We start from the raw sequence: 17,646 nt of genomic DNA on the forward strand, positions 1-17,646 counted from the left end.
ACCGCTGTGTCCATCATGTTAGCAGATAAGCAACCGATTTCCTCATGAGCAGAGATTTCAATCAAACAACAAAGAAATATATCCACTGTCCTGTGGCAAACACCGATGCAGAATTACCATGACGAGAAAGGAAACGCTAGCAGCCGTTTTCCTAACGTATGCTCCTGAAGGGGTCCTGTTTCCCAAGCCAACAGCAGGCAGACTGGCCACCTGGACTCATGTGGTGGTGGCTGGCTTTCTGCAAAGGATTGAAAGTGTGAGGGAGATGATACAGAGGAGCAGACTTCCTGAGGGTCTGGGTCTGCTGTGTGCACGCTCTTTGTGTGGCCGCGGTGCATCCACCCAGTCTAGAAAATGTAACCCACTGACCAGCCACTGCAGGGAGTTCAGAGCAGCTAGAAGTAGCATGGCCCAGTTTAGAGCTTTGGCTAATTAGATGATCGTGAATCCAGAATTCCAGACTTCACATCTATAGGTGGAGAGGAAAAGTAACAAATATGCCCACCATTGCTTAAGAAAAAGAAATCCTGGGACTATGCTATCCTGGGACTATGGATACACTGTGCCAGTTACAACTATATCATTTCTCCAAAAGTCTTCTCTGGCCTGCTTGATATGGGGACTAGCTGAATGATTATTCACCACCAATTAATGCGAGGAAACCAGCACCTGCTCTTCTTGCTCTCCCTTTAAACTCAACTGAAATAATTTCCCTGGAACTTGCAGATACAAAACTGCGTCAAGAACTTCCCATTGATCCTATTTACCTCCCTGACATCAAAGTCTTCAGACTTCATAAGCCACTGTGAGAGGGGGCCTTCCGATACCCCATAAGTTATGCACACACCTAAGCAGAAAGAACACTTTGAAATTTTTATGGAGCAGCAAAAACGGGGAGTGTATTAATCTAAGCAGTGAAATTGGGCTTTTTGTCATTTTTAATTGCTTGAATTCGTAACCTAGTTTTGCTAAATCAAAAAAGAGTCGCTACAGCTGACACAAGCGTTTTCCGCTTTGGGGGCACACACATAACCCCCCCCCACCACCACCACCACCAACTTTTCATATACAATGTATCTCTATCAATAAAAAAACACTCCTGAATTTGAGACATTATTGAATATTTGAATCTAGAGGTTTCCAGGTCTGGCCTTGCAAACTAAAACAGACTTCGAAAGATTTATTTATCCCCCTTAGTGCTGTGCACACAGAGAGGGGGACAGCATGAACACCGGATCCCAGGACTATTTTGTTATATGTGATTTAATTCAAATACATTAAAATGCATAATTTAAAAGTTCTCCATGCCCTGAATTGCCCATTTACTATTGCCCATAAGGCATGCAAATGCTCACCTCTGCATGGAAATGAAGGAAAAGAGACAGAAGGACAAAGATGTGCAGCCGTGAATATGTACAAAGATCTCATGTATCACCACACCTTGAAGTTTCCAGCTCAACACAGAAAAAGCCTACAGTGCAGAAACAGTCAGGATCTATGCCTTGCCCCCTGTTTATTTTTACATGTAGGAAAAATCAACACAAGATGGGGATCCACGTTTCTTTGATGACATTTTGTTTTAATGTCTGTAGAATTACTTTCAAAGAACTTACTCCAGCCTTCTCCATGCTAACTTTGAGGCTAATACACATACATTTTAAAAATAGCTAAAAATTTTATTAGTAAAGTTTTATTATTATTTCATAAATGTTCTTCTTATTTTGGACAACATTCCATTTCTCTGGTATTGCAACTCTGCCGAAAACCTAATATAAAAATTATAAATGTAGACAGAAAACGGGAACAAAATTCCATTTCAGTGGACATTGTAATGGTCATTTAGCTCGACACTGACCCATCCAATATGGTTTTCTGTAATTAAACAGAAAATGGTTAGGAACATGCTTTCTGATTCTCATGTAATACTCTCAAAATATGACCATATATTCTCAAAATCTCACAACTATCATTTATAGGAAGCAATTGTTGCTAAAAGCCCTTTAATTGAAATTTACTTCAACGTTTGTGTCATATTCTTGGGGAGAGAAAAAAGTTTGGGGAAAAAAAGGAATAAACTATTTTTGTGATACTTAAATAATTAATCTGTCCTATAAGTCAAGTTTATGGTTATTTCTATCAAGTCCAAGTAAATACAGATTAAAATGGATTCAGAGTCTAAAACTATGGAAGGTAATAGGGGAAATAGAAGTTTGAAGCACAGGCTATAATAGATGAGTGTAAAACTATGCTTAGCCCAATAAAGTTATGACGGTCCAAGTGCATTGTTGTAAAAACCCATCAGTTGGTGATAACAGAAAAAAATATTCAGCTCATTTCGTGTAATGAAGGCATTTTCCAAGAGTCCATTTGCTTGGTCAAAAAGAAATGACAAGAAAACTTTATCACTTTAACAATAAGTGCTATTAATTAGCTCTTGTACATGAGCAGAGAATATCAAAGAGGAAGAAGAAAACCACATTCCAATTATCCTTCAGAGTGCAAAACATTTGCTAAAATAAAAATGTGGTAGAAGGTATTGGAAAAGCGTTGTGTTCCAGGCACAAGAATAAGACAGAAGGAGGGAAATATAGATGAATGAGAGAAAAAGGCAGGGAGGGAAAGGGGAGAGAAAAGGAAGAAAGAAAGAAAAGGAAAACAGGAGATGTAAGGGAAGGCTAGAGGAAACCTCCCCCCACCTCCATAGGTAATACTTGCTCCACTCTTTAGTGAAGCAATTTTCTCTTCATAACCCGTGAGCATTCTAATATACAGGAAACCTCGGCATGCGTAGGGAGTGTGAGTGGGCAGATAAGACTTGAAAAATCCCTGCTTCTTACATGAGAATCATGAATGCTGCCCGCGTTCCCTATAAACGCCAGTGGTAAGCAGCTGTCACTGCTTGACTTTAGTTTAGTTACTCAAACAACAACCCTCTTCAAACTTAATCACAGCAAACCATAAAGGCCTGTTACTCCATTCCACAAACGCGTTTATACTCCTGCCCTTTGGGCTCCCGAAGATACGTATTAACCTTAAACCAAACAATTTACTACCCAGCTCCCCAGGTAAAGAGGATTACACAACCATATTTTGGCCGCCTCCATTATGAACTGCATTCATTTCTGTGTGCCCCAAATTAAACCATATAAACGAGTACATTAAGAGATATCTAAAGATACGCATAAAGTGACTCTTTGTTTAGCAAGTAATTTAATGAACGATTTAATAAGATGACTGTGCCAACAAAACTTTTGGATTCAGAATTCCCCTTGCTTCCCTATTAAGTGTGTGTGTTGAGGGGGTAGAGGGGGGGGGCACTCAGCTCTTTTGTCAACAGAAATAAGTAAAACCACCCATTTCACTGTCATCTGAAAATAATGGCTACAGGGATAGGCTGAGCCTGAGTCTTTGAGGTGATCCTTCTAGGCTGATAAATGTCGTATTCACCACTTGACATATTTTTATAATGCTTGGCAGTAAACTCCATCATTTGGGAAGCACACACACCCCCGCTCTCCCCCCATTTGATCTCTCAAAAAGGGCAACTCTTGTTTCATTTAATAAAATGGCCCAGAGTCTATTTCTCAAGTCAAAGCATTTGCAACATTGTCCGTTTCACGTCTCTTCCCCGGGAACCAGGAACGCAGTGGGGAGAGTACAGCGCGCAGCTAGCTCAGCTCGGGAGACATGTTTACACAAACATCAGTGCCTTTTCCCACACACGCACACGCCTGCCCACCGGACTGAGCTGCCAACTTTCCAAATGCCCGGCCCATCTGGCCAGGGGTTTCATCAACCTCTCATGTAAAGGGCCGCACAGCTTTGCAAAGCCCTGGCCAGCCTATTGGGACTTCCATGCTTTTTCTTATAAACACTTATTCATCTCTAGAAATAAAGTTAAAGGCAGTCAATGAGCGTGGGCAAGGAAGTTCCCCCGGAACTTCTAGCCAGTAAAGAAAATCAATTCATACCCCGCCCCCCCCCCCGCCCCCCAGGGCTCCCCTATCACTCCTAATGCCCCTCGCCCTTCCTGGTGGTCAGCGCCCCTGGGCGCCCCGCCTGCACGGTCCTTGGGCGCCCAGCCCGCACGGTCCCCGGGTGGCTTTACCTGCCGTGGCTCATTCACGCGCCCTGGACGCAGCCGCAGCTTCCATCGCGGCTCCGCTTTGCCCGGATTGCACCCGCCGCCAGGTCCCTATTCTAATCAGCAGCCCGGGAGGCGCACACACCGCCACCCTCTGCCTGCACGTTGGACGCGGCTGGCGGCGGCTCCTCTTGCCACAGGCAGCCCAAAATGTCAATTTGCACACTCCTCCCTCCGCCGCCCGCCCCCGTGCCCGGCCCGCTCCCACCCCCTCCCCTGAGTCAGTGGGCTTCGGGACGCGCCGCAGAAGCCAGCCGCCTGCTCGCCACTCTTCCTCTCCCTCGTCTCTCCGTCCCTGACAGCGCTTAGAGCCTCCCCTCGCCTTACCTGAAGGGCATCTCCCACGACTGCAATTAGATGCCAAGATTTCATCCCGGGCTGCAAAGTGCCGCCTGTTTCCTCCCCGGGAGAGCACGGGAGAAGTCCGAGGCAGCGGCGCGCGGCCCCCACGTGCTGGCAATGCAAATGACTCCGGTCCTCGGCGCGAGCGCCCTGCCGCGCTGGCCCGGCTGCCTGGCAGCCCCACACCGTCGCCAGCAGGTGCGGAACGTGCGGGGAAAGAGCGAGCGAGCAGCTGGAGCGAGGGGGCAATCAACGCGGAGACTACACAAAGGGAGGCCACCGAGGTGCCAGGGACGCTGCAGCGCCCCAGCCCCGCTTCTCTGGCCTCCGCGCCAAAAACGCTCGCCAAATTGGACGCCCAATGTTTTTGCAAAGTCTTGCAGCCTGGGGAGGCGGGGGAGGAGTGGGTCCCGCCTCCAAGCTTCTCCAAAGGCTTGCAAACCTTGGAGCTGGCAGCACTATCTTCTCTCTCTCTCTCTCTCTCTCTCTCTCTCTCTCTCTCTCTCTCTCTCTCTCTCTCTAGCTGGCAGCACTATCTTCTCTCTCTCTCTCTCTCTCTCTCTCTCTCTCTCTCTCTCTCTCTCTCTCTCTCTCTCTCTCTCTCTTCTCTCCCTCCCTCCCCGCACGTGTCCCTTTCCTTATTCTTTCAAGCATTAAATATGTACCACATGACAGAATAGGGCACCTTGCAAGGTCCTCCCAGTCCACACTTGACAACCAATTTTAACTCACCAGCAGTGAGATGTCTAAAGGCAGGATATAAGCACTTCCAATTACTTACACTTCTCCTGCATTATTCAAAGTGTCCATGGGACAGTATTTACGACTTCCAATATGCTACTACTTCACATATAAATACAGTACAGGATGCACATCCCATCAGCTCTTCCCCCATCGCTGCTCACAGGATTTTCTTAGTGTTTCCTCCTACAAGCAGCGGTAGTATTGTAATCTAGTATTCTAGTATTGTAATCTCAGACCTTCCTACACCTGATGTACTGAGTGACAACACTGAAAAGTTAGAGGAGGGAAATATCTATCGTGTCCGGTTGAACTTTAGAGCTCACCTTTGGAAGTGGATTTACCTTGGCCAGTCCGTGTGGCTCAATGGTTGTGCCTTGACCCATGAATCAGGTCACAGTTGGATTCCCAGTCAAGGCACATGCCCCTTTGCCAGTTTGATCCCCAGTAGGGGGCGTGCAGGAGGCAGCCAATCAATGATTCTTTCTCATTATTGATGTTTCTATCCCCCCGCCCCCGCGCCCTCTTCCTCTCTGGAATAAATAAAAAATATTAAAACAAAAAACAAAGTGTATTTACCTTGAAGAATGATGACATCAAAATAAATTTCCCATTTTTGTTGTTGTTAAGTCCCAGCTAGTCCCTGTCTAAGTGCTGATTTCATTAAAGACCAAGCAATTGGTTGGCTGGGGAAGTGAATCTCTGGATGTAGACAAATTAGTGTGTTTTTTTCTTTCTTTTTCCTTACAGTCGGAACTGAAAGCTGCATGAAAGCACTTATCAATGGGATGGGAGGGATCTAAACGCCGAAGAAAATTCCACATGTGGGTAAATAGACCTTATTTGATTAACAGTGAAATATTCACTGGCTTCCTTGCCATTTCTCAGATACTTTTTCTTTTTGTTAAAGGCCTTGTGTACAACTGATTAGAATTTTATATATCAGTAAGCACATTTTAAAATGCTAATAAATCTTTCAGATATTTACTTCCACGTTCATTACAGCTTCACATTCAGAGGCAATATCTTGAGGTTTTGGGGGAACATGCCAAGTCCTTATATGGCCATCATCCATCTCTGTCACACCAGTAACAAAATGAGAAGTTTCATTTTTTTTTCCTTCTATGCATTAAGGGTGTTTTTAATATAGCGTTAAAATAGCGTTTCAATTACTCCTTGGGGAGTGAATAGAAGGTAATGTGTGTTTTTCTCCACCAGCCTTTCCTGGGGGCAGTGGCATTTAAGGGATGCTAAGGTGACATTAGGTAAGACTTCCTGTCACAGGGATGACGCAGTATGCTCCCTGGTTATTTTAACAGTTGAAGGCTAACGTAAGCACATGTCCTTTGGTCGAGGCTTTCAATGGCATTGGGTAAGATGGCAAGAGATTTCCAGACTTTTATGTAATCAGACAGGTTTCCAGACTTTTTGCTTAACCATAACCTTATATAATTACAGAGATCCACAAATATAAAGTATTATTTTACTTTCTATGCCAGCGGAAGTTGGCATTCTCATTGGAATAATTTGGTTCACAAATCAGTACACAAAAGCAAGGTTATTCTAAGTTAGGGATGGTGGGGGTGGCGGGTGGAGAGATAGCAAACCCTAATTACAGCCTCATTTGTCCTCCTGTTCCCTGGCACATATGGCCATTTAATCAAGGAGTGAGACAACCTTGGCAGATGTTGCCAAACCTGGTTATTGATATAAATTGCTATTCTCATGTGTAAGTGCCCCAGCAAAGAGTTAAAACAATGTCTGTGCTCACCCAAAGGGAACTAAAGGTCTACTCTAGCATCTGTGGCAACAAGACCAGATGACACAGAGCTAAGGTTGTTTCCTCATTCACTGTCTATGAGGAAAACAGCAATGGATGAGAGCCCCTGAGCCCCTGTGGGAATGCAACGTGTTATGGTCGCTCTGGAAACTGATTTCCTAAGAGGTATTAAAATAGAGAATGTGCTCACCCTATAACCAAGAAGTTCTAATTCTAATGCCCACCCAGCAAACTTATGCACAAGCTATGTTCGGGGATATAACAGCTTGTAATAAAAACAAAATAACAAACTACCTATCACCATAAAAATATTATATATCCTATGTGGAATACTATAGAACAGAGACAAATGATGATTAAAGCTATATTCAAATAATCTGTAGCTGTATAAACATGGATGTGTATAGAGAAAAATATATCTATATACACTGCATAGTACAAGTATAGATAGATATAAATACATTTTTTTCAGTAAAAGTTTTGCTGAGATAAAAAAGCAAGTTTTAAATAATTCATACACCATGATACCCTTCATGAAAGAAAATGCACAAATGAAATAGTGTAGATTTTCTCTAGATATATACATACCTGTGGACACATAGAAAATGATCCAGAAGGGAGACTGGCCAAATCCGGCTGCTGCCTGTTTCTGTACAAGCTGCTAGCCAGAAATGTCTTTTATATGTAAGTGGTTTAAAAAGAAAACATGAAAAGAAGAGGAATATTTTATTATATTAAAAGATATGGTATTAAGACATTCAAATTTCACTTTCCACAAATGCAGTCTTATTGGAATTCAGCTATGTACCATTTGCTTACACATCGCCTGTGACTACTTTTGCTCAGTGGCACAGTTGAACGGTGATGACAGTACCAAATGGCCCACAAAGCCCAAAATGTTTACTGTCTGGCCCTTTACAGATGTTCCCCAATCTCTGGTCTGGAAGAATGGGCCCCACATTCATAACAGTGTCCTCTCTGGGACCTGGGAGGAGACTGGGGCTGATGGGGAGGGAGAGACAGCTCTAGTTCCCCTTTTCAGGGAATTTATTTATTGGTTTTATACTTTAATAAAAGGTAATGTGTATGTTTTATATACTTCCTTTAAATATGCATACATATGTGCACTCATAAACACAGATGGATAACTTACAAAATGAAGTTTGTATGTATATAAAACCTTTTAAAACATGCATGTATATGACATATTCATACATGTAAATGAATACTATACACACACACATGGCTTGTTTTGACTTTAACGGGAAGGTGTATTCCATTTTTAAAATGTATGTGTGTGTCTATGTAGATACACATACCTGGAAAAAATAAATGCAAAACTGGTAGTTCTTGATGGTAGAAACATAGGTGCTTATTACTTTCTTCTTTGTTAATTCAGGTATTTGTCAATTTCCCAAGTAGATGTAGATATAAGGAAACGGTGGACCCCCGCCCGCCGGGACCATGTGAGTGGTTCAAACCACCATTGTGCAATAGCATTTTTTCTCGCCAGGATCTGTCTTTTCCCTTCAAATCCTGAATGATAAGACCTTCAAAAAAAACATCAAGGTTTGGCTTACACTCACCTAACATTTCTGGAAAACCCCAGTATCTAATTGCTTCTTCATAGGAAAAAAAAAATTGCTAAGCCTCAGTGCACTAAAGATTTTTATAAAAATCAATCTTATCCTTGAAGTAAATGCGCCATAGATTATCCTTTCTGCTAGAAGTTATGGTAATGACCGACTGAGATCTGCCTCACAATACAGTAATATTGCTTCTTTACCAGTTTGAAAATATTTCCTCACAGAAAAGCACAAAGCAGGTTCCAGCAGAAAAATAAAATAAACTAAAATAAAATTACATAGCAACCACACTGGCGCCTGTCGGATTAGAACAGTGGGACCTAATGACTTTCTTTGTCCTGACATCCACTAATCCAGTTGCATCAGGAAAGGTGAGCTTAATGAAGCACAGTGAGACGGGAGAGCGCACGATTTATGGTGGAGTTATTGTGCTTATATTCTGAAATGGATCCCATTAGCTCAACATTGGTGGCTAGCAAATGACCACATTTCCTAATAGGCAAATGCATGAATTACCTGGGCATATTTTAGAAGCGTGCTCTACAAAATGGTGCACCTTACAACTTTAAACTAGGACCAGGTGAACCACATTCCTTAATGAGGAGTAGCAGACTTTTTTTCGAGCAAGAAACAGAATTATTGCAACTGAACATCCATTCCTCCTCTTCATAATTTAGCACGTCCACATAACCTTTTCCTTGAGGTGGCACGCAGCAAGCACAACACTGAGAGGGATGATTTTTTATTAAATAGCATGGCAACCAACAAGGATTGTTTTTCAATGCTTTTTATCAATATAAGGCCAACGTGTGTTGACCTTGGAAAGTTTAGAAAATTTGGAAAAGTACAAGGAAAAAAAGTTACTCATTACTTTACCTTCCAAAGATAGCCATGTGCAATGTTTTATCACAAGTAGGTCCACTCAGACATTTTTCATCGCATAGGTAACTAAAAAGTCATAACCACAACAGACATTTTAGTACATAAAATGCCTTATACTCTTGTTGCACTTTGCAATGTATCAAGAGTTTCTGCCTAATAAAAAAAGATGATATTAATTTTAGTATGCCACTATGATGCCCAGGTTTGTTTCACTCCATGTTCAATAACACCGAAATGAACATCTTTGCCCATAATGTCATGAGCCTGTCTCTGTCCTACATCTCAAGGTAAATATCTGAAAGTGAAACTGATGAGTCAAAATGTGGGCACCGTTTTTTAGGGCTTTAGATATAAGGAACCAGAATACTGAAAAGTTATAGTAACCTACATTCCCAGTAGCAGTATCACAGAGAAGCCATCTCATCCTGGGAACAATTTGGGGCCAACCACTTCCTCTTTCAATAACCATCTCCTGGCTCCGGAACCTCTCCATCCACCTGCTCCAGTTGGGCCTCCACCCAATTGCAGGCTAAATTAACATGAAAGAGCTCAAACATAGAAAACAAAGGCGGTAATGGGGAGCAATTTAAATCTAAGCTTATTTAACCTAAGTGGCGAGTGGCTGTCCATTTTGTCTTAATTGCCTCTTAAACCAAAATCAATGTTAAATTACCTGAACAACAGCTTCTGCACAATTGCAAACTGAAAATTCTTTAAGTGCCTCCTCAACAGCCTTTGGCTGTTATCTGGTCCATTGACGGTTCTTCTTCATGGTGCTCCAGCTTTGGATTATGGAATCCGGTTCAAGGGTGGGCACTCCTGAAAACAGCCACCGCGTGGCCTCTGAGGAATTGCTCCTTGACATGTAGTGTTCAAAACTCAATCTACATCAGGGAAGTTAGACAATAGCTTTTCTTCCTTCCTTTCTTCCTTCCCTCCCTTCCTTCTTCCTTTGCCTCCTTCTCTCCCATCAACAATGAGAGGATGGCTATACAAATGGAAAACAACCAGACCATATGGAAAAATGGAACTCTGGCCCAGGATCCCCAGCAACCAGCCCAGAAAAGCAGCATGCTATCCGCAGATCAGATTTTCAGGAAGTCAGACCACCTCTGACTTCTGTCTCTCGCAATCAGTTCAGGAAGCCAAACAGAAACCCCAGTAACATTTGGCACTAAACCAGGCAGGACTTGCTTAGTAAGGGACAGCTTCTTTAAGGTTTGTCCCTACTTCCACCTTAAGAACTAAGGAGAGAAAGCTAAATAGGCCCCATGACCAATCCCACAGAAGATCCTGCTCCCACTCAGTGCCCCTGCAGCTGCCCCAGGCCCAAAGCCTGCCATCAGGGTGTCCCCGAAACCTTCCTTTCTCCTCCTAGGAAGCTTTCCACTCCTCTGCCCAACTCGGAGACTCTGCCAAAGCACAAGTGATGGTGGCTGACGTCCCAGCTATAGCGAGCTCTCGCTAAGCAGCCTTTGCTTGTTCTCCTTTCACTGGTCTTCACTTATTTCTCTAATGGTTGTTTTCAATACTCCACTAGGTAAATGAGACAGACAAAGCCCAGCCCTCATGGAGCTCACCTGCCAGTGGGGAAGACAGACAGAAACCAGATGCCAGACTCTAGTAGCTGCTACGCAGTAAATGAACTTTGCCATGGGATGGGGGAAGGAGGATAGGTGCCATAGATAAGATCATTGGGTGGTTAGGATTTATCATTATGTCCGGCAGCTTCCTGCCTTTGATTCATTCAAATACTATAGAGCAGTGGTTCTCAACCTTCCTAATGCCGCGACCCTTTAATACAGTTCCTCATGTTGTGGTGACCCCCAATTTCATTGTTACAAATTGAACATAATTAAAACATAGTGATTCATCACAAAAACAATATGTAATTATATATGTGTTTTCCGATGGTCTTGGGCGACCCCTGTGAAAGGGTCGTTTGACCCCAAAGGGGTCGCGACCCACAGGTTGAGAACCACTGCTTTAGAGCACATGCCACCTGATATGCACTGTCCAGCTATAAAAACAAGGCCGATGTACTCTGCCCGCAGAGAGCCTGGGAGGGTGAGGCCCGCTCGCTAATAAGCAGAACACAAAGTAGACATGTAGGTGGGGCCAGAGCTGAGGTTCAGGCTAAGAGCTCTGAGAGCTAGGAAACGGGAGGGAAAGTTTACTCCCACATATTGCAAGGTGTCCTGGGGTCCCGGAGCAGAAGACTGGGTGGAGAGTGGTGGGGTTCAGGACAACGCTCCTCCAAAATACATCAGCTTGGCATATTGGGTGTGTTGAGCTGAAAAGGATTTGAGAAACAGCAGGTGCAGGAGAGCTCTCTGACCTGCCATTCTCCCTAACACAAGTCATAGGAGCTCACTTGAGAGACGCTCTCTGTATAGGAAAGTATAGGACAGGGGGCATCCTTTTCTCCAGAGGTGGAGGGACATGGAAAGAATCCAAATAAACCTTGCCAAGTTGCCCCTGGTTTACTACCCTTACATCCTATCTCTGTTCTATCACATTTTTCCACGACTTTCCAGTTTTCATCCAACCTAGTATTCCATGCTCAGGCTTAACTGCCCCTTTGGGTCTTCATTCCCTATTGAACGCTCACGTGTCACAAAAACTTACATCATCTAAATGAGTATGTTCTTGTCTTATGAATCTGTCTTTTTCAGTCCCATGCACAGGGCCCAGGTGGAGAACCTAAGATGAGTAGAGGGCAAGATGTTTCCTCCCCTACAATGGGGAGAGATATGCACATTATTATTGGTATTTCTGTGTGTTAGGCCAGCATGGGCATTGTAAAGATGGAAGAGGTTTGCTTGGAAATATCTTTAAATGGCCATTCTATCTTCACTAGGACAACTTTCCCTTGAATTGCCTAAATAGGAAATTAGATAAACAATTTGGAGACCAAAAGAGTCATAAAAGACACGACTGATCACTCTGTTCCCCAAGTCCCCTCACCCTGCAGGTGGAAGCGGTCTGTCACCCTGTAGGCGGGATGTGACACAACACCCAGTTCCAGTGACTTGATGCGTTCTGGGACCAGGACAGAAGGCGGGTAAAGGACACACGGAGGGTGTCCTTTTCTTGAGGGTCTAGAGCAGTAGTTCTCAACCTTCTGGCCCTTTAAATACAGTTCCTCATGTTGTGACCCAACCATAAAATTATTTTCGTTACTACTTCATAACTGTAATATTGCTACTGTTATGAATCCTAATGTAAATATCTGATATGCAGGATGGTCTTAGGCGACCCCTGTGAAAGGGTCGTTCGACCCCCACAGGAGTCGTGGCCCACAGGTTGAGAATCTCTGGTCTAGGAGGTGGAAAGGCTTCTGATGCTACATCACCTCCATGGCTACCATACAGATGGCAATTGTTGGCCCCTTTCTCTACCCTCTACTTTTTACAGAAACCACTCCTCTCCCAGCCCCACCTCAACCAGTCACCTGTCCATGTACCCCTCTCTGGTCAAATTAGAGTCTCTCCTAAAAGGGCTTTTGAAAAGAGATGGAGGGGGGAGCTTTGATAGCTGCATTTGTTAGATCAGGAAGATATCATGGAAGAATCTGATGAGTAGTCAGGAGTCACAGTCCACAGAGGAGCAAAGAAGGGGTGAGGTTACCTCTCAAATGAACTGGGAAGTAGGGGCAGGCAGATAAGCAGAAACAAGAGTCTGCTTGGCCCCAGAGAAAGACAGAGATGGGGGAAGTTGTTGTCCTGGCCATTGAAAGCTTTCTTCCTTAGCTCTGTATTCTTTCTCTTCCCCTAATGCTTCCTATGAAAGCAGACTTCCCTTGAAGTCCCAACCACACTCTCCATCCTTGCTAGAATCTCTAGACACAGTTGGTATTGCACAGGACATGGCCAGCCTGCAAAAACGTCCTCAGATCCCTATGCTTTGCAGAAAAGCAAAAAATATCCCAATGCTGAGTTGAATAAACCACTTCCCTGTGGCTCATGCTCTTTCATGAAGCATAGCTAGTGCCAGCCCATAGAAATGCAATTTAAACAATGAGTGTCTACATATGGCTATTTAAAATGAATGGTAATAGGATAATAAAGCACTCACTAAGCCAGTGATGGTGAACCTTTTGAGCTCGGCGTGTCAGCATTTTGAAAAACCCTAACTTAACTCTGGTGCCGTGTCACAGATAGAAATTTTTTGATATTTGCAACCATAGTAAAAAAAAAAAAGACATATTTTTGATATTTATTTTATATATTTAAATGCCATTTAACAAAGAAAAATCAACCAAAAAAAATGAGTTCACATGTCACTTCTGACACGCATGTCATAGGTTCGCCATCACTGCACTAAGCAAAGGTCTGTGTGCCAGGCACAAAGTAGATGCTTAATGAACTTTTCCTAAGCACAAGGCTGCTAGTGTCCCAAGTCTGAGCAGGAAACACAGCTTTCTTGGGATCACTTTGCTGTCTAGAATTTCAGCTCAGTTGTTATCACAGACCCTTTATCAGGAGTAAGATGGGAGTCATTCATCCACCAACAGCTTAGTGCAGGTGAGATGCAATACAGTGGGGCCTTGACTTAGGAGTTTAATTCATTCCGAGACCAAGCTCGTTAAGGAGCTCGTTAACTCAAATTACTCTGTCAACTCAATGCAAAAAATCGGCTGAGAGACAGCTGATATCTCAAAAAACTCGTTAGTCGGGACACTCGTAAGTCAAGGCCCCACTGTATAGGATTGTGAGGTTCCCAGCTGCTGCTCTATAGATCTTGATTGACATTGGAGGATCCCTAACTCTCAGTGAGTCAATGGGATATGAGGGCATTTCAAACGCTGTTTGATTCCTTCTGCAGAAAGCTCAAAGTTCCAATTCTAAGTAGTCACCCTGTAATCCTACTCAAATGCTATGCACTCAACATAGTAGGATAAGGAAACAAAAGAAAGAGAAACCAGTGAGATGTGGGTCTGCTTTTTCCGGCAGGGTTCTCAGCTTGCAGGTACCCCCAGAGCAGGTGCAGCTCATTTCACCCAGTGCGAGTTTTCCAAGCTACATCCTTTCCCCATGGCATGGGCCCTAAGACAAACCAGCGTTTCACCTGGTGCTTAATTACAGCATTTAGAGCTGGCGAAGCACACGCTGTGATGGTCTCTTAGGATGACTAAGACCTTCTAAAGGGATTGGCACTGGGGACATTGGACGTTACATCTTGGTCGTAGCTTTAGAATAATATTGTTAGTACGACTTGCTGTTTTGCTGAAAATCCTTAGGGATGACTCTATTTTCCTTTCTACTTTTCTATATTGTACCCCAGCACTTTTCCTCCTCTTGTCTTGCCCCTCAACTTGTATCTTTTCTTTTCTTTTATATATGTATTTGATTGACTTCAGAGAGAAAGGGAGAGGGAAAGAGAAACAGAAACATCAGTTATGAGAGAGAATTATTGATTGGCTGCCCCCTGCATGTCCCACACTGGGGACAGAGCCTGCAAACCAGGCATGTCCTCTGACCAGGAATCGAACCCGGATCTTTTGGTTCATAGGTTGATGCTCAACCACTGAGCAACACCAGCTGGGCTCTTCCCTCTTTTTGACACAATCACCTACAAGACAGAAGAACTTGCTGAGATAAACATGTGCAGTTCACGGCTGAGCTGGGAAAGAGTGTTATCATCACCACACCACCACCCCTGCCTCAGAACTCAGGTATTCATTCTTGGGCTAAGACTCTTTCCCAAACCAATGAGTGGACTTAGCAAACATTATCGACATACTTTGCTGAGAGGTGTTTTAAAGAGCCTTGTCTTGACTCAAGTGCATAAAGGACGTCTCTGAGCTCGGATCTCTCTCAGCGGTGGTTAGGACTAGTGCGTAGACTACAGACTTAGACATCTAAACTTGACAGCAGGCCCCGCCCGTCTCTCGCTCTACTGTTGGCTGCCTCCTGCACGCCCCACACTGGGGACAGAGCCTGCAACCCAGAAAGTGCCCTGACCAGGAACTGAACCCAGATCTCCTGGTTCATAGGTTGATGCTCAAGTATTATATGTCTTATCTCAATATTATACATCTGTGACTCTCAGTATTATATCGCTCATAGCACTAGGATGGAAATGGCCCTCAGGAATGCGGTGGGGATTGGATATAATAACACATGTTCAGCCCCTCGCACAGCGGTTGACACATGGGAATGCCCCAAACATGTTCACTGTGTTCTCCCCGTTTAGTTAGTCACATTCCCACCTGCACAAGTCTTGCTTTCTTTTTTCTTTTCTTCATCACAATTTATCCCCCATTTACCCTCTCCCACCTCCACCCACCCCCTCTCCCCACAGTCACCACACTGTTGTCCCTGTCCATGAGAAAACAAACTCCATTTCTTTAATACTTTTAGCTCAAAAGGTAAAGGATGTTCTGGCCACAAGATGATCATCAGAGACATTTTTAAAAAGCTTATTCTGGAATATTTTTATGAATTCTTTATTAGCCATGTTACTATCTTGACAAAGACAGACAGGTTGCATTAGCAAACTTCAGAACATTACAGAAAAACAGAAACCACCTTTGGGTGGAGTAATAATTTATTGCTGTGAAAATGCCCCCGTAGGTACCACTAACTAAGGGCAGAGGAGATCTAAGCTACCCCCAGCTGGAAGGATCCAGTGGCTGGTAAAAGGTATTTGATGTCTCAGGTTTTCTCTTAAAACCCCATGTGCTTTCTCTTCCCTGTGTATTTGTTTTTTATAGAAAAGATAACACCTTTTCTCCAAAAGCTTTGAGCAAAATTGATATTCCAGGAAACAAGCTCTGTCCACTCTGAGGCTAAGGATCCCTGCCTCACCAAATTGTATTTCTAGGGGGTATGAATTCTGCAGGTCAAAACCCCCAGCAAGTATGAAGCCACCTCGCTGGGCAATTATGTGTGTCACTGCAACTGATAGTAATAAAATCATTACACTAACAACACTATTAAAACCCTTCACTGTATGAATGTAATCTCAGTGCCTGGTGTTGCTGCAACATTTTCCATATCATAATTCATTTAATCCACATTAATTGAAAAGGCGCTCAACATCATTGATCACCAGGGGAATCAAAACCACCATGAGATGTCATCTCACACCTATTAGAATGGCTATTATTCTTTTTTACATGGTAAGTGTTGGTGAGGATGGAGCGAAAAGGGAACCCTTGTCCAATGTTGATAGAAATGTAAATCAGCCCATAGTCACTGTAGAAATCACTTTGGAACTTCCTGGAAAAACTAAAAATAGAAATATCATGTGATCTAACAATCTCACTTCCAGGTATCCTTCCAAAGGAACTGAAGTTGGGATCTAGGAAAGATATCTGCACTCCCTTGTTCACTGTAGTGTTATTCACCACAGTCAAGATACAAAACAAACAAACCAAATGTCTACCAATGGATGAATGGATAAAGAATATGTGGTATGCGCACACAGGAATATTACTTGGTCTCAAAAAGAAAAAGAAAATCCTGCCATTTGCAACAACATGACTGGCTATGCTAAATGAAATAAGCCAGATACAAACAAACAAACATTGCATGATCCCACTTTTATGGAGGATCTAAAATAGTAAGTCTCAAGGAGCAGAGAGTAGAACAGTGGTTACCAGGGATGGGGTGGCAGGAACTGAGGAGATGTAAGTTGAAGGGTACAAAGTTTCAATTATGCAAGATGAATGCAATATGCTCTGGAGCTGTAATGTAGAGCATGGGGACTCTAGTTAATAAAACTGTACTGTAGACTTAAAAATTGGCAAGAAGTTAAATCTGAAGTGCTCTTCCCACAAAAGAAAAACAATTTAAAAGAGGGTAAAAAGAAGCTTTTTGGAGATGATGAATAAGTTTGTGGCCTTGACTATGGGCATGTACTTATCTCCAAACTCATCAGGTTGCAAACATTCAATATCACCGCTTTTTGAATGTCCATCATACCTAACAAGGTGGCTTAAAAACAAATATGCAGATTTATTAAACTGTATTATATTGTTACATGTAAGTCGTGCAAGCAATTAGACAATATAAATGATTCCATCAACGGCATTTACTTCTATCAAAGCCCGCACAGAATGGGAATATGGTTCCCAGATAGGACTGTTCCAGTTTCTGTACCTCTCAGCCTAGAAATCAATCTGAAGAGATTACATTTTTGTCTTCACATGTTTTATAGTTTCA

The 17,646-nt window shown here is 43.2% G+C and overlaps 1 protein-coding gene across 28 annotated transcripts in view; it reads right to left on the reverse strand.

The window, feature by feature from the left end:
- The window catches only part of RBFOX1 (RNA binding fox-1 homolog 1), a 2,169,222-nt gene that overhangs the window by 1,053,511 nt on the left and 1,098,065 nt on the right, over positions 1-17,646 (reverse strand). For 7 of the 28 annotated variants that reach the window (XM_081089168.1, XM_081089193.1, XM_081089197.1 and 4 more), the window contains exon 1: positions 4,109-4,439. The exons of 13 other annotated variants lie outside the window; for them this stretch is intronic. Coding sequence is in view for 7 of the 15 variants with exons in the window: in XM_081089155.1 (XP_080945281.1) it covers positions 4,472-4,516 (45 nt within the window). In the remaining 8 variants the exon portion in view is untranslated. Of the gene's footprint in view, positions 1-4,108; positions 4,440-4,471; positions 5,089-17,646 lie in introns of those variants that run through there. 8 more of the 28 variants (XM_081089199.1, XM_081089160.1, XM_081089155.1 and 5 more) reach the window with 7 other exon arrangements.

This window comes from Myotis nattereri (genome assembly GCF_964212035.1).
Source record: "Myotis nattereri genome assembly, chromosome: 4".
Lineage (NCBI taxonomy): Eukaryota > Metazoa > Chordata > Mammalia > Chiroptera > Vespertilionidae > Myotis > Myotis nattereri.